This window comes from Erinaceus europaeus, chromosome 1 (assembly GCF_950295315.1).
Source record: "Erinaceus europaeus chromosome 1, mEriEur2.1, whole genome shotgun sequence".
NCBI classification, from domain to species: Eukaryota; Metazoa; Chordata; class Mammalia; order Eulipotyphla; family Erinaceidae; genus Erinaceus; species Erinaceus europaeus.
The window spans coordinates 102,303,466-102,328,106 of record NC_080162.1 but is presented as its reverse complement, the minus strand read 5'-3'; the positions used below and the strand labels follow the sequence as shown (position 1 = coordinate 102,328,106).

General features: G+C 39.7%; 1 protein-coding gene across 2 annotated transcripts in view; it reads right to left on the bottom strand.

Moving 5' to 3' along the window:
* Positions 1 to 4,816: 4,816 nt before the first annotated feature.
* TNKS2 (tankyrase 2) overlaps positions 4,817 to 24,641 on the bottom strand; it is a 76,128-nt gene continuing 56,303 nt past the window's right edge. For both annotated transcript variants that reach the window (XM_007516803.3, XM_060191926.1), the window contains 8 exons: positions 23,057 to 23,139; positions 21,126 to 21,246; positions 20,153 to 20,250; positions 17,846 to 17,920; positions 14,048 to 14,153; positions 12,535 to 12,721; positions 8,818 to 8,974; positions 4,817 to 7,179 (listed from right to left, as the gene is read on the bottom strand). In XM_007516803.3, the coding sequence (XP_007516865.1) occupies positions 7,117 to 7,179; positions 8,818 to 8,974; positions 12,535 to 12,721; positions 14,048 to 14,153; positions 17,846 to 17,920; positions 20,153 to 20,250; positions 21,126 to 21,246; positions 23,057 to 23,139 (890 nt within the window). In that variant the 3' untranslated portion in view covers positions 4,817 to 7,116. The remainder of the gene's footprint in view (positions 7,180 to 8,817; positions 8,975 to 12,534; positions 12,722 to 14,047; positions 14,154 to 17,845; positions 17,921 to 20,152; positions 20,251 to 21,125; positions 21,247 to 23,056; positions 23,140 to 24,641) is intronic.

Genomic DNA, 24,641 nt, shown 5'->3' with positions numbered 1-24,641 from the left:
GCTTTAGGTCATGCTAGAACATTTCTAAAAATTTAGGATTACATCCTAAGTAAGAGAACATTACCCCCCCCCAAAAAAAATGTCTCACAAATATAGATGATGGTTTTGCTTCTGAGTATCAAGTTGCAGGTCATTGTGTAATCATTAGTGGTAGGAAGGGGATTTGGGCAATGCAAGAGTCCATTAACCCTAACCCTAACTCCAGGTCTGTGTCTCAGGTAGGTGATTAACTCATTTGGCTTGGGAATTCCTGGGTAGTGGTGCTGTTGGTAGAGCATACATGTTACCATGTCTGAGGACTGAGTTTGAGTTCCTAGTCTCCAGGGGCAGTTGTTTCTCCCTCCCATCTGTTTTTTTTTTTTTTTTGCCTCCAGGGTTATTGCTGGGGCTCAGTGCCAGCACTGCTAATCCACTACTCCTATGGGCATTTTGTTCATTTTTTTTTTTTATAGGACAGAGAGAAATTGAGAGGGTAAGGGTAGAGAGGGAGAAAGACAATACATGAACAGACCTGCTTCGTCGCTTGTGAGGTGAAAGCCCCCTGCAGGTGGGGAGCCAGGGGCTCAAACCGAGATCCTTGTACTTTGTACTATGTGTACTTAACCTGGTGCACCACTGCCCAGCTCCCTCTCCCTATCTCTGTATCTCACTATCATAAAGAAAGAAAAAGAAAAAAGGGTAGCTGCAATTGGGAAGGCACTGAGCCCCATGCTGGGGATAATCCTGGTGGGGAAAAAATAAGTTTTCTTAGATGCCAGACCAAATTACTAAATCTTTTTAAAAATGTATTTTATTTTCCCTTTTTCTGCCCTTGTTTTATTGCTGTAGTTATTATTGTTGTTTTGTTGATGTCATCATTGTTGGATAGGACAGAGGGAAATGGAGAGAGGAGGGGAAGACAGAGAGGGAGAGAAAGATAGACACCTGCAGACCTGCTTCAGGGCCTGTGAATCGACTCCCCTACAGGTGGGGAGCTGGGGGTTCCAACCAGGATCCTTATGCTGGTCCTTGCGCTTCACACCACGTGTTCTTAATCCATTGCACTACCGCCTGACTCCTGATAAATCATTTTTTAATTTCAGATACTTAAGATCTTTGTAAAAGATTCTCCTTCGTGGTCTGGGAGGTGGAGTGATGGATAAAGCACCGGATTCTCAAGCATGAGGTCCCAAGTTCAATCCCCGGCAGCACATGTACCAGAGTGGTATCTGGTTCTTTTTCTCTCTCCTGCTATCTTTCTCATTAGTAAATAAATAAAATCTTAAAAAAGATTCTGGGGGTCAGGCGGTGGCACAGTGGGTTAAGCGCATGTGGCGCAAAGCGCAGGGACCGGCGTAAGGATCCCGGTTCGAGCCCCTGGCTCCCCACCTGCAGGGGAGTCGCTTCACAGGCGGTGAAGCAGGTCTGCAGGTGTCTATCTTTCTCTCCCCCTCTCTGTCTTCCCCTCCTATCTCCATTTCTCTCTGTCCTATCCAACAACGAACAACATCAACAATGGCAATAATAATAACCACAACCAGGCTACAACAACAAGGGCAACAAAAAGGGCAACAAAAAGGGGAAAAAATGGCCTCCAGGAGCAGTGGATTCATGGTGCAGGCACCGAGCCCAGCAATAACCCTGGAGGGGAAAAAAAAAAAAGATTCTTCTTCCTGAGGGTCGGGCGGTAGCTCAGTGGGTAAAGCGCATGTGGTGCCAAGAGCAAGGACCAGCATAAGGATCCGGGCTCTAGCTTCAGCTCCCCACCTGCAGGGGAGTCGCTTCACAGGTGGTGAAGCAGGTCTGCAGGTGTCTATCTTTCTCTCCCCCTCTGTCTTCCCTCTCTCCATTTCTGTCATAACCAACAACAATGACATCAATAACAATAATAATAGCTATAATAACAATTAAACAAGGGCAGCAAAAGGGGGGGAAATGCAAAAAAAATTCTCCTTTCTCCTTGCTTTTAGTGGTGTGTGTGCTTAACCAGGTGAGCTACCGCCTGGCCCCCCTCTTTGCTTTTAAAGATCTGCTTTCCTTATGCTGTAAATATATATAAGGCAACTTACCAACTAAGCCTGGGTATCAATCATTAAGTCTCTAACACAACTTTCTCAGCCATTCATCTGGTGTTAGACCTTTAGGTTGCTTCCAGGTTTTGGCTACTACAAATTGTGCTGCTATGAAAGTAGGTGTACACAGGCTGGGTGGGGGCGCACCTGTTTGAGCACACGTTACAATGCTCAAGGACCGGGATTTGAGCCCCCGGTCCCTATCTGCAGGGGGAAAGCTTTGCAAGTGGTGAAGCAAGGCTGCACATGTCTCTTACCCTCCTCTACCACCCCCTTCCTTCTCGATTTCTGGCTTTCTCTATCCAATAAATAAAATAAAAAATAAATAAACAGGTGTACACAGATCTCTGGATGGGTGTGTTTGTTTCCTTAAGAGATATACCCAGGAGAGGAATTGCTGGCTAAAGAGTAGGTCTTAGTTTTATTTTATTTATTATTTATTGGATTGAGACAGAGAAATTGAGAAGGAAAGGGGAGACAGACCTGTTGCACTGCCTCACCACCTGTGTCGCTCTCCCCTTGCAGGCGAGGGCTGGGGACTTGAACCTGAGTCCTTGCATGTCCTACCAGGTGTGCCAATGTCTGATCCCAGTAGGTCTATTTCTAGGCTTCTGAGTTTTCCAGATTGCTCTCCAAAGGGGTTGGACCAATTTACACTTCCACTAACATTGTAAAAGGGTTTCTTTTTTTTTCTTTATAATTTGATTATTGCTTTTTTTTTTTTAATCTTTTTATTTATTTATTCCTTTTGTTGCCCTTGTTGTTGTAGTTATTATTGATGTCATCGTTGTTGGACAGGACAGAGAGAAATGGAGAGAGGAGGGGAAGACAGAGAGGGGGAGAGAAAGACAGACACCTGCAGACCTGCTTCACCGCCTGTGAAGTGACTCCCCTGCAGGTGGGGAGCCGGGGGCTCGAACCGGGATCCTTCCGCTGGTCCTTATGCTTAGCGCCACCTGCGCTTAACCCGCTGTGCTACCGCCCGACTCCCTGATTATTGCTTTTAAAAATATTTATTTCCTTTTGTTGCCATTATTTTATTGCTGTAGTTATTATCATTGTTATAGATGTCATTGTTGGATAGGACAGAGAGAAATGGAGAGAGACGGGGAACACAGAAAAGGGGAGAGAAAGACAGATGCTCGCAGACCTGCTTCACCGCTTGTGAAGCGACTTCCCTGCATGTGGGGAGCTGGGGCCTTGAACTGGAATCCTTACGCAGGTCCTTGCACTTTGCGCCACCTGCACTTAACCAGCTGTACTACTACCGTCCAACTCCCATTACTATTCTTTTTGATCTATGATATTCTCACAGGATTGAAGTGGTTTCATCTTATTATTTTTTGCCTTCAGGGTTATTACTGCTGGGGCTAGGTGCCTGCATCATGAATCCACTGTTCCTGGAGGCCATTCTTCCCATTTTGTTGCCCTTGTTGGACAGGACAGACAGAAATAGAGAGATGAGGGGAAGATAGAGAGGGGAAGAGAAAGACACCTGCAGACCTGCTTCAGCACCTGTGAAGTGACTCCCCTGCAGGTGGGGAGTCGGGGCTTGCACTGGGATCCTTATGCTGGTCCTGGCGCTTTGTGCTATTTGTGCTCAACCTGCTGTGCTACTCCGATTAAATTTTCTTATGGAAAGCAGAGAATTGATCATATAAACATGAACACTAACATACTAAAATTTAAAATTCTGATAACACTTTAAGTGTTATCATATCACTTAACTTTAAGATTTGAATATACGGGGGTTGAGAGAGAGTGCAGCGGGTTAAGCATACATGGAGTGAAGTGCAAGGACCCGCTCAAGGATTCCGGTTCGAGCCCCAGGCTCCCCACCTGCAGGAGGGTCGTTTTGCAAGCGGTGAAGCAGGTCTGCAGGTGTCTTTCCTTCTCTCTGTCCTCCAACAACAATAATAATAACCACAACAATGATAAAACAAGGGCAACAAAAGGGAGAAATAGCCTCCAGAAACAGTGAATTCATGGTACAGGCACTGAGCCACAGCAATAACCATGGAGGCAAAAAAAAAAGTATATATATATATATACACACACACACACACACACACACACACACACATATATATATGTAATGTTTTAACGTGAAATTGAAAATGAAATATATTCCTCTCTATACGATTTATGTCTTATAGAGGGCTGGAAAACAGTGTACCAGTTAGAGAGCATGCCTTATTATATGAGGTCCCAAATTCAAGTACTGGCACCATGCAGAGCATTAAAGCATCAAAGAAAGCCCCTCAGATGGTGGGATGATGCTGTTTGTAAAATAAAAGCAGTCTGGGGACAGTGGGGTTACCCATGTACAAGTCTCTGAGGGGAAAGGAGAATTTACCAGGAATGAATTTTAAAGGTCACCCAAAATTGTGTTGGTTGGACTAAAGGTTTAAAAGTGTCTTATAGCTACTTTCACCTTAATGTGTCTCAGTAGGTATGTTCAAAATAATCAATATTTTGGGCGGGAGCAGATAACATAATGGTTATGCAAAACAGACTCTCAGGCCTGAAGCTATGAAGTCCTAGGTTCAGTCCTCTGCTCCACCATAAGCCAGAGCTAATTACTGCTCTGATTAAAAAAAAAAAAAAAAAAAAATCAACATTTACACTGTACTCTTTACCACTATTAGACTCAGAACTACAACTGTGGTTTCCTGCAACTGTGATTTATTGTAATCTCAATCCATTTTCTCAAAGACCATTCAACACATTTATACTATTCCAGTAATCACCATGCTACACAGAAAACCAAGTGAACAGTTTATTAGGAATTAAATGTTGGTGTGGAATGTGACACAGTACAAGAAAGACACTCAAGATGGGTATAATAAAAACACTACTCACACACAAAAAATTAAGTCTCACTCAAAATGAAAATCACAAGACAAAAGTAAAAACAATTCCATCATTATAAAGATATTTCATGCAAAAAGGCCAAAGAAACCCCCCAGCCCTCCCCAAACCCTCAGAGCTCCCAACAAAAAAGCTACCTGAAAATACTGTCATGCTATCATATTAACCACAATATAATTATTCATAGAAAACAACACACTAATTAAGCAATGGATTAGATAAAACAACACAGGCTGCAGTATAAACTCATACACCACGATGGTTTTACATGATAAGCAACTCCAGATTCACTCATAGGGTATTATGGGCTAAATGTTGAGAGGTAAGTTATGTAAAATAAGTGTCTTTAATTCATTACATTATTTTCTAATTACAAAACCTGGAAGCTTCCTGAACTTGAAAAATCATATAAAATTTGGCATACTCCATTTGTGCTCCAAGAAGTGACTGGTAGGATCATATTTGCAGTTAGAGAGCTAGTTGTATAAAAGCACTTCAAAGTCAGGAACTTACCTGTTAATGATTAAAATTTACATCATAGAAACTCCAGATGTGGATTTACTCTGATTAACTCTTACTCAACACAAGAAACAAGATTCTCTAGCACTTTGTTTATGTACAAGTTACTGCAAAGAGTCAGTTAATTTAAGGGCTGAATAAACTGTCAGACAAAGGTTAACTGGCACAGAGTGAAGGGGATGCTCTCATTTACAAACACTTAAGGTCACAATTTTGCCTTAACAACAACAAAGTGCCAAGCTATATATAATGGATGTCTCTGTATCAAACTGTTTCAGCATATTTCACTGAAAAGATAGTTTTGCATTAGAAAAAAGTCTAGCACAGCACTTTATAGGACAGTATTCCTTTGCACAGTTGTGAAACTGAACACAGAAACTGGTCATTATGTGCTGTCTAAACTGAAAGCATAATTCCAATCATGAGGAGGCAACCCAGGAGCAGGCGGTGCTCAGTCACTCGTCCCAGAGCACCTGTTCACTCGGGAGGCCCCAAGAGAACTGACACACTTAAATTTCATGGTTTTGGATGAGTTTATCTAAGGTGTATAAAACAGCTACAAGTATAACAGTGGGGCCAAGAAAAAAAAAAAAAGAATAAGGAAAAAAAATACTAAGAACAAAAAACTACCCACTCCCATTTGCTATTTTTTTCCTTTTAGACTTAAGGTGATTATAACAAACTGTGAAATTATCCAAGATCACCCTTCCCATCTCTGCAATTTAATTTCCTATTTACAGTCCATGAAATAAAAAATGAAACACCACAATTGTTCAGTGGCAGGATTCAGCCTTTTCTTTCTTTTTTCTTTTTTTCCCTTAAAGCACCTGCTTTAATTTTTATAAATGAAAGAAGAAAGACTTCCAATGCAAAACTCGAGTTTGTGTGAAGAGGCTCTTAAAAAAAGCAACTAGAGCTCTTTGGAATGTGTCTTATACCTGCAAAGATATCACTAAATCCCAAGAGTATTCATGAAAAAAGTTCTTAAATGGGAAAAAATTCTAATGAGAGATAAATGCTTCAACCAGCAAATTAAGTCCAAAAAAATCAATCTTTCCCACTGACCAAGTCTCTCATAACAACTCAACATAGCCTCTGGAATCAAATGTAAAGATTACACACAATCATGATGATACAAGATGAAGTACAGAGGAGCAATACAGGTGAAAAAAAATTTCAGTAAACCGCCGCTGTTCCATAACAGTAGATTTATATTACAAAGCAATGTAAATAAATATTGGGCTAGTACAAAAGCTCTTATATACAGTTTTACAAATGAAATTGTATTCAGTGTAAATGCTGTGTTTTAAAGAAACACAGTTTGTTATTAGTAAAATGAATTCTGTTGAGGGGATTACAGTTTCTGTTAGAATCCAGGTATAATGTATAAAAGATTCAAGTTAACTCTGTTTATAATTTAGTACAGACAAACCCAGTTTAACCTGGAATGACATCTGTTAAAGTGCTGAAAAACAGGAAATATTTAGAAAACACTGTACATTATTAAAGCTTTATCAAGTCAGAATGTTAAGTTCTTTCACATTTTTTTTTTTTTTTAATCTTTTTGCCACAGGCTTGTGGACAAGATGTTTTCTCAGCAAAGGAGCAAAACAGGAGGCCACCAGCTGCTTAGATGACTTTAAGTTCAGTGGGGTCAGTTTCCTAAAACAAGTATTTATCCATCAACCATACCTTCAGGTCTTACAATCTGGTAAGTAATTAAATATTCAGGGTATGCCTGGAAGAGAAAAGATTAATCCAAACATTGGTTAACATTTCTTTCTTTCTTCTACTTTTTTTTTGACTTTGCATAGTTATTTTGCATAGTTATTTTTGACTCTGCATAGTTATTTCCTAATTTTTAGGGAAAAGATTCTAAATTGATGTTGTAGATGAGAATCACCCACGTAAATTTTCTCCTACCACCCTTGATTCCAACCCTTTAGATCCTAATCTGCAGGTCTAACAATGCTTGTCTGCTTTTAGTAACTGGGGTGATTCTATTGTATATTATACTTCCGGTTAAGAACACTGCTCTAGGGGCCAGAGAGTTCACCCAGTAGAGTGCTTCTCTTACCAAGTACAAGGTCCTCAATTTGAATAGATACCATATGGCACCATCATGGACTGCAGGGCGGAAAGCTCTACAGATGATGGAGTGTACTGTGTCCAGATGATGGAGTGTACTGTGTGGTGTCTCTCCCTCTTCCCTCACCCCCTTGAAAAATAAAAAGAATGAAAACACTGGCTCAGAGTGGAGGTATCATATGTATTGAGGTTCCAGTGCTTCATTAAGAAAAACAAACAAACAAACAAACAAACAAAAAAATGACCTTAAAAACCTTAAAGGTACTTTTGACTGAATCTGGCTTTTTTTTTTTTTTTTTTGCAAAAAAAGTATTAGATTAAGTATTAGTATTAGATACTTATAATTATAGATTAGTAGTATTAGATACTTATAGATTATTAGATACTTATAGATTAAGTATTAGATATACTTACTTATAGATTAAGTATTAGATATGAAATTCTGATGAACTACTTTATAGAACTACTTTATAGAAAAATAAAAAAAATAAAAAAGATCTGATAAAACTAGTAAAAAACGAGTAAGGTTGGTAGGTTAGGTATTATAATATTTCCCCAATTTTAAGACACTGTCTTTTTTTTTTTTCCCTTTACTAGGATCGAGAGAAATTGAGAGGGGAGGAGGGGATAGAAAGGGAGAAAAACAGAGAGACACGTGCACTTGGGTAATGTATGCATCTAATCTGGTGTGCCACCATCCAAACATTCTACAATGTCCTTTTTAGGAAATACAAACTGAAAATTCAAGGGTAAAGAATCATTCCTATAACTTAATTATCCAGCAGTCAAAAAAAGGAAAAAAAAAAAAAAGAAATGTATGTGTGCATGTGGATATGAGAGGGAGGGAAAAAGAGATAATGATAAAGTGTTAACAGCTGGAAAATCTGAGTAAAGGGTAAACTACAATTCTCTACTACTTTTGAGATTTTTTAAAAAAAACTATTTTTTTATTTATTGGATAGGGACAGAGAAAAATTGAGAGGAAGGGGAGATAGAGAGGAAGAGAGGCAGAGAGACACTTGCAGCCCCGCTTCACCACTCATGAGGCTTTCCCCCTGCAGGTGGGGAGCAGTGGGCTTGAACCTGCATCCTTTCACATTGTAATGCATGCGCTTAACCAGGTGCTCCAATGCCTGGCCCCTACTTTTGTAATTTTTAAGTTGGAACTTATTTGGAAATTGCAGTTTAAAAAGGAAATGCAGACCTTAATAAAATAATAAGAAATCAGTAAGAAGAAATCAAGGTATGTGCTTGAAGCATTTTTGAAGGTGAAATCAAATCAAGTTACCTGTTCTCCTCTGTAAATAACATATTCAGCTAATGCTAGGCCATTTACACTCGGTCGACCAGTAACTGAATGATGTCCTGGAGGAGAATGTGCCATTTTCATTGCACTGAACTGCAGGAAAGACTTTCCCAAGGTTACCCGGCAAAAGAGTAGCTGCCTATTTATATGAAAAAGAAAAGACATCCCTGAAGACAGGCAATTTATGACAATTTTATTTGCATGCAATGTATTTATTTACTGTTTTTCTATCATTCTCAAAGGGATGTTGTAAGAATATCTTCCTAGTAAAAGAACTTGCCACTTCTATGTTTATTTTCAGTAAAAAAAATTTAAAAACAACCCTTATAGAGATATACAGATTTCACACTTTTGTCTGTATTGTAGCAAAAGCACAAACTGTAGACTAAGCAGGAAGGAGGAAAAGTTCAAGGGGCTTCTACAAAGTAGTTTTTGAGGTTAAGACTTTTCTATGTTCAGGTGACTTCACCTTCAAATATATTTCACTTCTGCAAATTCTGTTCCAATCCAGTGATTTTTCAACAAAAAGGGCAGGGTAATGGTTATGCAAAAGATTTCATGCTTGAGGCTCCAATGTCCAAGGTTCAGGTTCCCCCTAACCCCCCAAGTCAGAGATGAGCAGTAACCTGGTCTCTCTGTATTTTTCTCTCATTAAGTACATAAATATATTTAAAAAGACAAAAAAAAAAAAGACAACAAAACCAGATTGTATCTTTCTTCTTTTTTTTTTTTTTTTGCTTAAAACCCTGTAGAGGCTGCTCAACATGCTTTGAACAACCTCTAAATATCTATCTCATAATGGCTTCAATTTCTCTTTAAAAATATATTTATTTATTATTGGATAGAGACAGAGAGAAATTGAGAGGGGAGGGGGAGACAGAGAGGGAGAGCGACAGCTGCAGCCCTGCTTCACCATTTGTGAATCATCTCCCCTGTAGGTGGGGAGCAGGGGTTTGAACCTGGGTGATTGTGCACTGTAATGTGTGTGCCTAACCAGGTGTGCCTGCCTTCTGGCTTCAATTTCTCTAATCTTACCTTATATATAATTATCTATATAATGTATATGCCACAAGCACATTAAATCTTTTTTAACTATTATTTTTATTTATTAATTTATTGGATAGAGACAGCCAGAAATTGAGACTGGGGAGATATCATAATAGTTCTGCAAAAAGACTTTCATGTCTGAGGCTCCTAAGTCTCAGGTTCAATCCCCAGCACCACCATAAGCCAGAGCTGAGGAGTGCTCTGGTAAAAAAACAAATACAAAATCTAGGTAAATTGGTTTTCTACTTTCCTCAAGCATATGAGCGGTCTTTTCAATTTAAAAAAATTTAATGGTTATGCAAAAAGACTCTCATGCCTGAGGGTCTGAAGTCCCAGATTCAATCCTCTGCACCACCATAAACCAGAGCTGGTAAGTGCTGATAAATATATATATGTGTGTGTGTGTGTGTGTATACATATATATATATATATTTTTTTTTGAGATAAGATTTTTTTTGTGTGTGTGTGTGTGTAACAGTGATTTTTTTTTTTTTTTTTGCCTCCAGGTTATTGGTGCACCAGGAATCCACTGCTCATGGAAGCTATTTTTTCCCCCCTTTGTTGCCCTTGTTTTATCATTGTTGTGGTTATTATTGTTGTTACTGATGTCATCGTTGTTGGATAGGACAGAGAGAAATGGAGAGAGGAGGGGAAGACAGAGAGGGGAAGAGAAAGACACCTGTAGACCTGCTTCACGACCTGTGAAGCAATCCCCTGCAGGTGGTGAGCCGGGGGCTCAAACCGGGATTTCTTGCACCGGTCCTTATGCTACCTGCCATGTGCACTTAATCCTCTGCGCTACTGCCCGACCCCCAGTGCTTTTTTAAAAACATTTTTTTATTATCATTATTTTTATTGGGTAGAGATAGCCAGAAATTGAGAAGGATGAAGTGACAGGGAGACAAAGACACCTGCAGCCCTGAACCCAGGACCTCGAGCACTGTAACATGTGTGCTTAACCAGGTGCGCCACCACCCAGTCCGATGATTTTGTTTTATAATGAAAGACCGTACTTTTTATTTTTTGAAAAATATTTTACTTATTTATTCATGAAGGATGATAGGCAGAGAGAGAAAGAACCAGACATTACTCTAGTATATGCTACCAGGGATTGAATTTGGGATCTCATGCTTGAGAGTTCATTAGTTTATCCACTGCGCCACCTCTTGGACCACAAAGATGGTACTTTTTAGGGGCGGGGTGGTGGCACACCTGGTTGAGTGCACATGTTACAATGTGCAAGGACCCAGGTTTGAGTCCCTGGTCCCCACCTGTAGGGGGAAAGCTTCATGACTGGTAAAGCAGTGCTACAGGTGTCTCTGTCTCTTTCCCCCTTCCCTCTCGATTTCTGTGTCTACCCAAAAATAAATAAAGATAAAAAAAATTAAAAAGACTGTACTTTAAATTTACCCTTTGAAAAACTCTTAGAATTTCTACTAGGAAAGTCTCTCTCACGCCCAGTGTAATTCCTACTTGGTTTTCCACAAGGCACCAGGTGTTCTATGACTAATGAGTTAAATATGGCAAAGATTCAGATCTGTACTTTGCTCATACAGAATATTTAACAAATATCAGCTAATATTTTAACTGGTGTGAGAACCAAACGCAACTTGAGATATACAAACTTGGGATACACACACACACACATATATTTTTTTCCTTTTTTTTTTTTTTTTTTTGCCTCCAGGGTTATTGCTGGGGCTCAGTGCCTGCACTATGAATCCACTGCTCCAGGAGGCCATTTTTTCCTATTTTGTTGCCCTTGTTGTTACCCTTATTGTTGTTGTTATTATTATTGTTGTCATTGCTGTTGTTGTTGCTGGATAGGACAGGGAGAAATTGAGAGAGGAAGGGACACAGAGAGGGGGAGAGAGAGAAAGACAGGCACCTGCAGATCTGCTTCACAACCTGGGAAGGGACCCCCCCCCCTGCAGGTGGGGAGCTGGGGGCTGGAACCGGGCTCCTTATGCTGGTCCTTGCACTTTGCGCTATGTGTGCTTAACCTGCTTAACTGCCTGACCCCCTCTTTTTATTTTTTAATGAGAGAGATACCAGAGCACTGACTGAATGGGGACCTCAGAGCCTCAGGCAGGAAAGTCTTCTGCAGAAACATTATGCTATCTCCCTAGGACTTAGCTACGGCTTCTCAAGTCATCCAAGGCAATGCCTTCCGCCCATTTATTTCTCAAGTATGATATACTATTTTTTTTTCCTAAATTGAGGTAACATTGTTTTATTTTTTTTAATTAAAAAAAATTTTTTTTAATTATCAGAGCACACTACTCAGCTCTGGTTTATGGTGGTGAGGGGGACTGAACCTGGGATCTTAGATCCTCAGGCATGAGTGTGTTTGCATAACCATTATGCTACATCGCCCCCCCTCCCCCAGGTAACACTGTTCTACACTGGACTTGTATTACTAGTTTAGTTTTCACCCCTTCAAATGTATATCTATACAGTTTCTACCACCAAAATGTCAATCTTTCTACCACAGTTCACCAAAACCCCAGCACCAGCTTATGCCACCATTCTATTCTGTAAGTCTCAGTTCTGAGATCCAAGTGTGTGTTTGTTTGCTTTGTCTGTTTTCTTGACTTGTGAAGCCAGTTTTTATTTACTTGTCAAAGTAAATGATAACAAGTGACCTCTTACCTGTGGCAAATGTAACACGATCTGTCTTTGTGAACTGGACACCCAGTACCTCCTCCAATCCCATATACATATTGATTGCTTTTGGAAGAGTTTTCAGCAAAATAAATCCCAGCTCCAAACATGCCACCTATGTAAGCGTGCCTTTCATCAAAGCCTTTATGGATAATGGCATTCACAAAGGGAGAACCTAACAAAAAATTAAGTTAATATATAAAAATAACAAAAGCTAAAGCCTTTTAGAAAATAAATTGCTTGTTCCCCCCTAAAAAATCAGCTTGGAATGTTAAAGTCCTACCAATGACTCTCTTTTACCAACTCCACCTCCCAATTTATTAAATGTAAATACCACAATAAAATAAAAAGACAAAGGAAACAAGTTGATGCTCAGCCAGTACACTACTTTTGAAGATCTGTTCATGTCAATTAATGCTTTTAAGAGTGGTGGTTTAGATATTAAAATAAGGACACAAAGATTTAAGTAGATAAACAAATAGGATTTGTTTACAAACACTGGAAATGTCAACACTGGGATGTCAAATTCTGGACCTCAAATCCAAACAAATTCATTTCATGTAGTATGACTAAGTGTAGTTAGGTCGTACGACACCCATATTTATTACTTTATTTCTAAATATTGAAAGTGGTCACAGTGGCCTTTTCATGTTAATTTTCTTGCCAACCCTCCTTGCTGATCTACTTTTGACTCCTGTTATCCCAGATTCCATTGGCAAATGCGGCTTGTTCCTTCACTTCTGCATCCTGACTTGTTTCCTTTTCCTTTTCTGCAAGTGTCAAGAGAAGGAGGACAGCCAAAGAGAGGGTACTGAGCACGGGAAACAGGTCAGTTACAGGGGTGAAGGGCAAAGCTCCCAGGGGGGATCTGAGTGTAGTAAACACTACATTATATTTATAGTCATCTTTGTTATAAACTACAGAGTGATTCTGTGGTCCGGGAGGTGGCACAGTGGATAAAGCATGGGATTCTTGATCATGAGGTCCCAAGTTCAGTCCCCGGCAGCACATGTACCAGAATGCTATCTGGATCTTTCTCTCCCTCCTATCTTTCTAGTGAATAAATAAATTCTTTAAAAAAACAAAAACCAAAAAACTACAGAGTGATTCTATCTCTAACTCATTCATTATAAGCCATACACATACAAGAGGTTGGAAAGATAAATGTAAAATTTCTTTCTTTCTTTTTTAAGACAGAGAAGGCAAAGAGATAAAGTGTGAAAGAGACAGCAGAGTTGAAGCTTCCTTCAACGCAGTGGAGGCTGGGTTTGAACCCAGGTAGTGCACGTGGGGAAGCAGTACACTATCTAAGTGACCTATTTCAGCCCAAGGGTAAATATTCATACAAACCAAAAATTACATATAAACTGTAATTTATATAAAATACAAAACTTGCAGATAGGGTCATTAAAAATGACAAGGAATATAGGTTATATCATTCTAATTAAATTGCTTTAATGTGGAGAAAGATGGTGGTAAGATGCAGGCAGAGGAATCTTACCATGAAATAGCATTCTTTCATTTGCATGGTTGTGGTTTTCTTCTGAAACTTCTTTTCTCCTGTGTGTATATCGTTCCCAGAGTTTCTTGTTACAAACTTTCTGGATCTATAAAAACAGTAGCAATTACCAAATCCAAACCAAACCAACCAAACAAAAAAATCAGACAATTAAAATCTTTAGACCATAAAAGCTTACCTACTTATTCATCCTAACATGACTGGGCCACACACTTAGCTATAGAGGTAAAACTGTTCTTTGAAATCTAAATGGTATGTTCTTGTCAACTAAAATTATTTTGTCATAACTCTAACAATAGATATAGGGTAGTGGAGACAGCGTAATGGTTATGCAAATAGATTTTAATGCCTGAGGCTCGAGGTCCCAGATTCAATCCCCCATACTACACAAGCTAGAGTTAGCAGTGCACTGGTAAAAGCAAAAAACAGACAATCCAGAAATATAGCTACATCCTGGAAATAAAATACTTCAAAGGGAAAAAAAGAATACATATGACCATAGATGAAGAATATATATGATGGGGCCAGGTGGTGTTGCTCCAGCTTAAGCCTACACACTACAGTGTACAAGGACCAGGGTTCAAGCTCCTGGTCCCCACCTGTAGGGGGGAAAGCTTCACGAGTGGTGAAGCAGGGCTGCAGGTGTCTCTCTATTTCTCCTCTCAATTTCTCAATAATATAGATTCAACAATAAAGAAATTTAACTAAAAAAAGATCTCATGCTTGAGTCTAATGCTAAAAAAAAAGAATACATGTGACCATATATTGATTAAAATAATTCCATTCAGAATTATTTCTAAGATACTTTCAAATCCCACATGCTAAGTTCTGTATTAAATATCTGAAAGATAATAGTATATATTGTTTTCCTACTTTATCAGGCTTACAGTAACATCTTTTTTTTAATTTTAAAAAAAATTTATTTATTTATTATTCCCCTTTTGTTGCCCTTGTTTTATTGTTGTAGTTATTATCGATGTCATTGTTGTTGGATAGGACAGAGAAAAATGGAGAGAGGAGGGGAAAACAGAGAAGAGGAGAGAAAGACAGACACCTGCAGACCTGCTTCACCGCCTGTGAAGCGACTCCCCTGCAGGTGGGGAGCCGGGGGCTCAAACCTGGATCCTTTTGCCAGTCCTTGAGTTTGGTGCCACCTGCGCTTAACCCGCTGCGCTACCACCCGACTCCCTTACAGTAACATCTTAACTTGTTTTTATCCACTGTGCCTTCTCCCAGACCAACCTTAACTTGTTCTTAATTAACATTCCTGCTTGCTGTCTGAAGATGCTACTGTCCTCTGCTGGTCCAGGTGCACATCTGGGAACTAGTGGTTCTAGTCTTGACTCAAACTAACTCAAAATATGATCATAAATGTAGAACCTTAATTGGCATAAACAAATCTCATTTACATTAAGAAAAAAGAAGCATAAATATAATTTTTATCATTGAAAATAAGTTTTAGTGAAATTCTTTTACCTAAGTGGCCTATCTTTCAACTACTGACTGTCTTTTCTCTAATAGTATGAATCTCAACACATTTTGGTTTACTTCAATTAAATTTTAATAATCATTAAATCTAAAACATGACCTCTAACATCACAATAAGAATAGCTTATTATTGTGAAACAGCGATACAATACAATTGAAAATTTGAAATTTCACTTTGAGCTTAAAATTTAGGTATTAGACACTTGATAGATTATTTCTAATACTTTTTACAATTATTGCTAACAAAACTATGTAGTTAAACACAAAATAATTATGCATTTTATTTAAAAATTTTTTGAACTTTTTAATTGTATTTTATTATTGGATAGAAACAGAGAGAAATTGAGAAAGGGGGAGATAGAGAGGGAGAGACTCAGAGAGATACCTGCAGCCCTGCTTCACCACTTTTGAAGCTTTCCCTCTGCAGGTGGGGACCAGGCACTTGAGCCCAGGTCCTTGCGTACTGTAATGTGTGTGCTTAACCAGGTGTGCCACTGCCTGGCCCCTAAATTTATTTAGCAAGTAAATTTTAATGAGGAAAATGGAAAGAAGGCAGCGCTGAGCTCTATCTTGTGGTAGTGCTAAGTGTTGAAACCATTAGACTCCAAACCTCAGGAATTAAAAGTCTTTTTTTTAAAATGTTTTATTTTTTAATGTTTATTTATTTTAAACATTTTATTTTATTATTTATTTATTTCCTTTTGATGCCCTTGTTTTATCGTTGTAGTTACTGACGTCGTTGCTTTGGATAGGACAAAAAGAAATGGAGAAGAGGGGAAGATAGAGGGGGAGAGAAAGATAGACACCTGCAGACCTGCTTCACCGCCTGTGAAGCGACTCCCCTGCAGGTGGGGAACTGGGGACTCAAACCGGGATCCTTATGCCGGTCCTTGTGGTTGGTGCCACATGCGCTTAACCCGCCCGACTCCCTATTATTTATTTATTTATTCCCTTTTTGTTGCCCTTGTTGTTTTATTGTTGTAGTTATTATTGTTGTTATTGATGTCGTCATTGTTGGATAGGACAGACAGAAATGGAGAGAGGAGGGGAAGACAGAGAGGGGGAGAGAAAGACACCTGCAGACCTGTTTCACTGCTTGTGAAGCAACTCCCCTACAGGTGGGGAGATGGGGATTCGAACTGAGATCCTTATGCCGGTCCTTATGCTTCGTGCCACGTGCGCTTAACCTGCTGTACCACCTTCCGACTCCCTAAAGTCTGGTTTGTTACCATCACCCTCTCTGATGCTCTCTATGCATTTTAAGTAGAGTGCATGTTTCTTGCCATTGTTCAAATAAAATATAGCTAAACTGGAAACACTCCTGAGAAGAGTGATTGATGTTAATAGGAGATACACAGGCTCTCATTAGAATTAAAATCTTCTTAAATAAAGGGAGACAGAGAGACACCTGTAGCACCATTTCACTATTCACTTGAGAGAGTTTTCTCTCAAAGGTGGGGCTCAGGGGGTGGAACTCGGGTCCTTGAGCATTGTAACATGTGTGCTCAACAGGGTTTGCCTCCACCTAGCCCCAGAGTTAAAACCATTTTAACAAAAGACAGGGCTAAGACTATCACCCTCCCATATGAGGTAGGAGGGTATGAACCCGGGACCTCACCCATGTGAGCCCTGTGCTCTGCCACTGCACAAACAACCTCCATCAGTTAATAACAATTTTTGTGGCCTGGGAGGTGGTACAGTGGGTAGAGCATTATACTAGCATGCATGGATTCCTGAATTTGACCCCTGGGACTGCATATGGTTCTCTCTCAAACAAATAAATCTTAATGGCTGCTTATATATTTAAATTCCTATGTCAACAGGATTTATCACTACCCCAAGATAAGGCACAATTTGTAAATCTGAATATGCTTAGTGAAAGCTGAATTATGGGCAGTGGAAATAGTACAGGGATTTTGAAAACTTAACTTTCCAAGAATATAATGTTGAGGCTATGGCATACCTGGCTAAGTGCACACATAACCATGCACAAGGACTCGGGTTCAAGTCCTTGGTCCCTACCTGCAGGGGGGAAAATTCACGAGTGGTAAAGCAGGGCTGCAGGTGTCTCTCTGTCTCTTCCCCTCTTTAGCTCCCCTCAGTTTTCCTCTGTCTCTATCTAACAAATAGATAATAAAAAAAGATAATATATATATCTTTTCTAAAATATCCTATGATGTTATATCAAAGACTTACTGAACCAGGTAGACCATTATATTCGATGAAAATGAATGACAGTGCCAGGATTTGAAAACTACAGTCCAATAAACTTTATTTTCACTAATTTCTTACCTTCAGAATATTGTATCTGTTGAAGATTCCACCGGCATGACCACCATCTCGGTGTTCTCGGACTGTACTTTGCATCTGATGGAAAAATAATTTAAAACATATAAATGTTTGTATCTTTTCTGATTTTGGGAACATGATTTTTTTTTAAAGGTTTATTTATTTATTCCCTTTTGTTGACCTTGTTTTATTGTTGTAGTTATTAATGTTATTGTTGTTGGATAGGACAGAGAGAAATGGAGAGAGGAGGGGAAGACAGAGAGGGGGAGAGAAAGATAGACACCTGCAGACCTGCTTCACCGCCTGTGAAGAGAAGCCCCTGCAGGTGGGGAGCTGGAGGGATCCTTACACCGGTTCTTGAGCTTTGCGCCATGTGCGTTTAACCCACTGCGCTATTGCCCGACTCCCTCTTTTTTTTAAAAAAAAAATTTATTTGTTCTCTTTTGTTGCCCTTGTTGTTTTATTGTTGTAGTTATTATTGTTGTTGTCGTTGTTGGATAGGACAGAGAGAAATGGAGAGAGGAGGGGAAGACAAAAAGAGGGAGAGAAAGATAGACACTTGCAGACCTGCTTCACCACTAGTGAAGTGACTCCCCTGCAGGTGGAGAGTCAGGGGCTCGAACCGGGATCCTTATGCTGGTCCTTGGGCTTTGTGCCACGTGCACTTAACCCACAGCACTATCGCCCAACTTCTGGGAAACATGATTCTTGACTCATGATTTTATTTTATTTATTTAAAAAAAATACTTTATTTATTTCCTTTTGTTGCCCTTGTTGTTTTATTGTTGTAGTTATTGTTGTTGTTGTTGATGTCGTCGTTGTTAGATACGACAGAGAGAAAGAGAGAGGAGGGGAGACAGAGAGGGGGAGAGAAAGACAGACACCTGCAGACTTGCTTCACCACCTGTGAAGCGACTCCCCTGCAGGTGGGGAGCCGGGGGCTTGAACTGGGATCCTTACGCCAGTCCTTGCGCTTTGCGCCACTTGCACTTAACCCGCTGTGCTACCGTCCAACTCCCGATTTTATTTTTGAGAATTAAAAAAATGGTTTTTTAATCTTCCTATTGTTTAAAATTTTTTTTTTCCCCTCCAGGGTTATTGCTGGGCTCGGTGCCTGCACCATGAATCCACCGCTCCTGGAGGCCATTTTTTCCCCTTTTTGTTGCCCTTGTTGTTGCAGCCTCGTTGCGGTTATTATTGCCATTGTTGACGTTGCTTTTGTTGTTGGATAGGACAGAGAGAAATGGGACAGAGAGAAATGGAGAGAGGAGGGGAAGACAGAGAGAGAGGGGAGAGAAAGATAGACACCTGCAGACCTGCTTCACTGCCCGTGAAGCGACTCCCCTGCAGGTAGGGAGCCGGGGGCTCGAACCGGGATCCTTACGCCAGTCCCTGCGCTTTGTGCCACGTGCGCTTAACCCACTGCGCCACCGCCCGACTCCCCCCAAATTTTTTTAATTATCTTTATTTGTTGGATAGAGACAGCCAGAAATCAAGAGGGAAGGGGGTGGTAGAGAAGGGAGAGACGCAGAGAGACACCTGCAACACTGCTTCACCACTTGCAAAGCTTCCCCCCTGCAGGTGGGGACCGGGGGTTTGAACCCGTGTCCTTGCACACTGTAACATGTGTGCTCAAATAAGTGCTCAAATAAGTGCACCACCAGCCATCCCCTATCTATTGTTTAAATGAAACAACTTCTAGAAGTTTGAGTACTGTTTTCTAGTGATAGTTAACTATAACATATACACACACATCAAGTGGTTATAAAGGCAAGCCAAGCACAGAGCTAATCACTTGACATAATAAAAAATTGACTTACTTGTCTCCTTGTCTCCTTTTTGCCCTAATAAAGCATAATTTGTATTTGATTGTGAATTTTAATTTTTTTTTTTAAAGAACAAAGTCTTTGTGCTCAACTTATATACACAGGGTATGTGTTCTTCAAACTGTAATGCACTATTCAAATATTTCAATGCATCCAATAGTTTTGTGGAAAGAAAACTGTTAAGTAAAATTTTCTAGATAAATAGCATCACATAATGAGTCTTATTTGATATATTGAGCTTTACAACATCCTCTCTGAAAGGATGGAACTGTAGCATCAGACATTTTCTTTTAACTTACAACAAGCTCTTCTCCAACAGAACTCATATTGCATTAATTGTAGTGCTGAGCCAAGTTAATAAAACTGAGGTTTATGATTTTGAAGCTATGGATAAACAAACAAACAAACAAACAAACAAACACCCCTATATGTTCCAGTAGATCTGGAGACCTGTAGGAAATTCATTTAAGGCATATGAACGTACCTCTTCCTCCACAGACTGAAATTCTTTGTCATCAGGAGACAGGTCTATGAGAATTGTTCCACTTCCAGAGGTGTTCAGAGTTAAGTATGGGTTAAGACCTATCAAATGAAATTTGAAGGTTAAAAATAAATTTGCAGTATTATTTGATTTGATGCTTATTACCAATTTTTTCTTTTTGATAGCGGGTGAAAGATAGAGAGGAGAGACAGAGAGAAGCAGAGATACCTGCAGCACTGCTCCACTGCTTGTGGAGCTTCTCCCTTATAGAAGCTCCCATGTGGGGGACAGGGGCTTGAACCCAGGATATCAGACATGGTAACATGTGCACTCTATCAAGTGAGCCACCATCCAGCCTCCACATACTACAGTTTTTTTTAAAAGACTTAAATTTTTTTTTAAAAAATTCTATTGAGATAATTACAGAGGGAGAGATAGATTAAAACAGATGTATGATATTAAATGAAGAAAACAAAGCAATCAACAGTTCTCCTAAATCTTAGTGCTCCTCTTATTAAATAGACTCTCTCTCTTATACATTTTAACATACTCATTTAGTAAACTGAGGCTTACCTTTACACAAAGGGTTAAGCAGGATGACAGCAATGACCAAGAAATCAAATACTGGGGGCCAGGCAGTAACGCAGTGGGGTAAGCACACATGGTGTGAAGCGCAAGGACTGGTGTAAGGATCCCGGTTTGAGCCCTCGGCATCCCACCTGCTGGGGGGTCACTTTACAATGGTGAAGCAGGTCTGCAGGATTCTTTTTCTCCCCCTCTCTGTCTTCCTCTCCTCTTTCAATTTCTCTCTGTCCTACCCAACAACTACAACAGCAATAACAATAATAATAACAATGGCAACAAAATGGAAAAAATGGCCTCTAGGAGTAGTGGATTTGCAGTGCAGGCACTGAGCCCCAGTAATAACCCTGGAAGCAAATAGATAATTAAAAATATATATATATATATCAAATACCTTGCTGTCCAGAAATAAGTCTTTCAACTCCCTTAATAAGTTTGTGTCTATGTCCATAAGCATTGATTCCAATCTCCTTCAACTCCTTGTGCCCCATCTCAACAAGTACATCCAAAGTGATCTTAACAAAGAGGAAGAAACTGTTTAGAAGAGTTACTTATTTGATAGATATTCATGTTTTTGTTTTAATGAGTTATCAGATTCACGGAGACATAAAAGCAAAAACAGTGGTGACACTGAAATAAATTGAAAGCAAAAAATTGCAGAAAGATGAACTACCAAAAATAATATTACTTTCATCTATTATAAGAACTTCAGTATAATTAAACTGCAAAATGAAAGTTTACTTTCAAATCAACTACATCCAGGCATATTATTTTATATGTTCTGTAATCATGCCATAACCAATCTATTTACACAATGCTTTCAAATGTCCTTTAATTTTTGGATTGTATTAATAATCCACTGTTCATAGTAACCCTTTTACCTGAAACATATATTTACACTTTGTGAAGACTGAAGACACTGTTAAAATTCTACTTCATTTAAATATCTTACATGAAGGTTTTATCCTGAGTAGTCTTACGACAATATTCTTTCTTTGATTTCTGAAAGTTATGGCCCCATGCAAAATTACTTTCATGCCTGAGGCTCTGTCTGAGGTTCTAGGTTCAATCCCTTGCACCACCAGAAGCCAGTTGAGTAGCGCTCTAGTTAATAAAATTTATGCTTCTATTTCTGAGAGGGAAAGTGAGTGTGTGTGTGTGTGTGTGTGTGTGTGTGTGTGTGTGTGTGTAACAAGTGTCTGACCCCAGGGCACTTTTTAATTTTATTTAATTTTTTAAATTGCCACTAAGGTTATCACTGGGGCTCAGTCCAAGTACTATGAATGTATGACTCTTGGTGGTCAAAATCCGCCCCCCCTCCCCCTGTGCCTTTTTCTTTCCATTTTTATTTGCTAGGACAGAGAGAAACTGAGAGGGGAAGGGAGATAGAGAAGGTGGGAGAAAGACTTTCAGACCTGCTCCTTTGCTTGTGAAGTGTTGGGAGCATGGCAATGTGTGCTTAACTGGGTGCACAACTTCCTGGTTGGAGAGGAAGAGGGACACACACACACACACACACACACACACACACACACAAAATGTACTACTGCACTCTGGATTATGATAGTTTGGGGGATTTATCTGCCATTTTGGAGCCTCAGGCATGACACCCTTTTGTATAACCATTATGCAATCTCTCCAACCCCTATTCATGTTCTCATTACAGCTCTACAGTTAAATCAAAAGTGCATATCACTATGCCTAATGCTTAGGACCTGGGTTTGAGCCAGCTTCAAGGATGGTGGAGCAGTAAGTGCTACAGTGTCTCTCTCTCTTTGACTTTATTTACAAGAAAAAAAGGTGTGTGTGTGTGGGGGATGGTTACTGGGAATTGTGTAGGCAAGCCTTAGACTCTCAAGCATGAGGTCCTAAGTTCAACTCCCTGTATCCCAGGTGTCAGAATGATGCTCTGGTTCTCTCATTAATATATAAATCTTAAAGCAACATTTTACTATTAAACATAAGGCTCTTTAAGTCGTAAATCATTTCTCTCCCCTTCTTTTCTTTGACACACAGCACAGCATAGCCAGGGATTGAACCTGGGAATTCTTTCATGTAAGTCATGTGTGCTACTGCTTATAAACTAAACAGAAATTCCAAGGTCAGGTATTTCAAGAATGTTTCAATTTTTCCTTGCAGAACAAACAGGGTGGGGGAAATAGCATAATGGTCATGTAAGTAGACTCTCATGTCTGAGACTCCTAGGTCCCAGGTTTAATCTCCCATATCACCATAAGTCAGAGCTGAGCAGTGCTCTGGTGAAAAAAACAAACAAATAAGCAAACAAAAACCCAACCGATCAAGTAAGATAATTTATCTACTTACCTGTTCTCTCTCAAATATGTCCATTAGGTGCTCAAGCCCGAGATTCCTTACAAATTGAGTTATGCTAAAATCTACTCCTGGAACTGGAATATATATATATAAAAAAAAATCCAGAACAAACAAAATGTCGTATCAGAATAATATATATTAATACTATAACAATAAAGTTTTGATATTAGTACATACATGAAGGATGTAAAGTAAATAGACACTTAGAATATAGTACTGAGAGTATAAAACACTGAAAAGAAGGGAGTCGGGCGGTAGAACGGTTAAGTGCAGGTGGTGCAAAGCACAAGGACCGGCAGAAGGATCCCGGTTCAAGCCCCCAGCTCCCCACCTGCAGAGTTGTCGCTTCACAAGTGGTGAAGTAGGTCTGTAGGTGTCTATCTTTCTCACCCTCTGTCTTCCCCTCCTCTCTCCGTTTCTCTCGGTCTTATCCAACAACGAAGACATCAATAACAACAATAATAACCACAACAATAAAACAACAAGGACAACAAAAAGGGAAGTGAATAAATATTAATAAATATTAAAAAACACTGAAAAGAGAAACCTAGATATTTTCAACATTTTTTAAAAGGAAAATCTTTTTTTTTTTTTTTTTAACTTTTTCTTTATAAAAAGGAAGCAGTGACTAAACCATAGGGTAAGAGGGGTACAACTTCACACAATTCCCACCACCAGAACTCTATCCTGTCCCCTCCCCTGATAGCTTTCCTATTCTTTAATCCTCTGGGTGTATAGACTCAAGGTTATTGTGGGATGCAGAAGGTTGAAGGTCTGGCTTTTGTAACTGCTTCCCTGATGAACATGGGTGTTTACAGGTTGATCCAAAATCCCAGCCTGTCTCTCTCTTTCCCTAGTGGGGAAGGGCTCTGGGGAAGTGGAACTTCAGGATACATTGGTGGGGTTGTCTGTCCAGGGAAGTCTGGTCAACATCATGCTAACAAAAATCTTTCTTTTTAAAAATGTTTTATTTATTTATTATCGGGTAGAGATGGAGAAAATTGAAAGGAAGAGAGGCAGAGACACCTGACACCCTGCTTCACCACTTGTGAAGTTTTTCCCTGCAGGCAGGGACCAGGGGCTTGAACCTGGGTCCTTTAGTACTGTAAGGTGTGCACTCAACCAGGTATGCCACCATCTGGCTCCCATTTTCAACATTTTAGAACACTTAACTAATGGGGGGTCTCCACTTGGAAAAAAAATCACATCAAAATCTACTAAAAACTAACCTTTGGATTTGGATTAAGAACTGAGGTAGGGTGTGTGTGTGTGTGTGTGTGTGTGTGTGTGTGTGTGTGTGTATGTGTGTGTGGTGGGGGGGGGATGAAGGTAGACACAATTAGACAGTGGTAGAGGAATAGTGACACTTTTTTTTTTGCCTCCAGGGTATTGCTGGGCCTTGGTGCCTGCACAATGAATTCACTGCTCCTGGTGGCCATTTCCCCCATGTTTGTTGTCCTTCTTGTTGGGGTTATTGCTGCTGTTATTGTGATAGGATGGAGAGAAATGGAGAGAGGTGGGGAAGACAGTGGGGAGAGAAAGACAGACACCTGCAGACCTGCTTCACTGCTCGGAA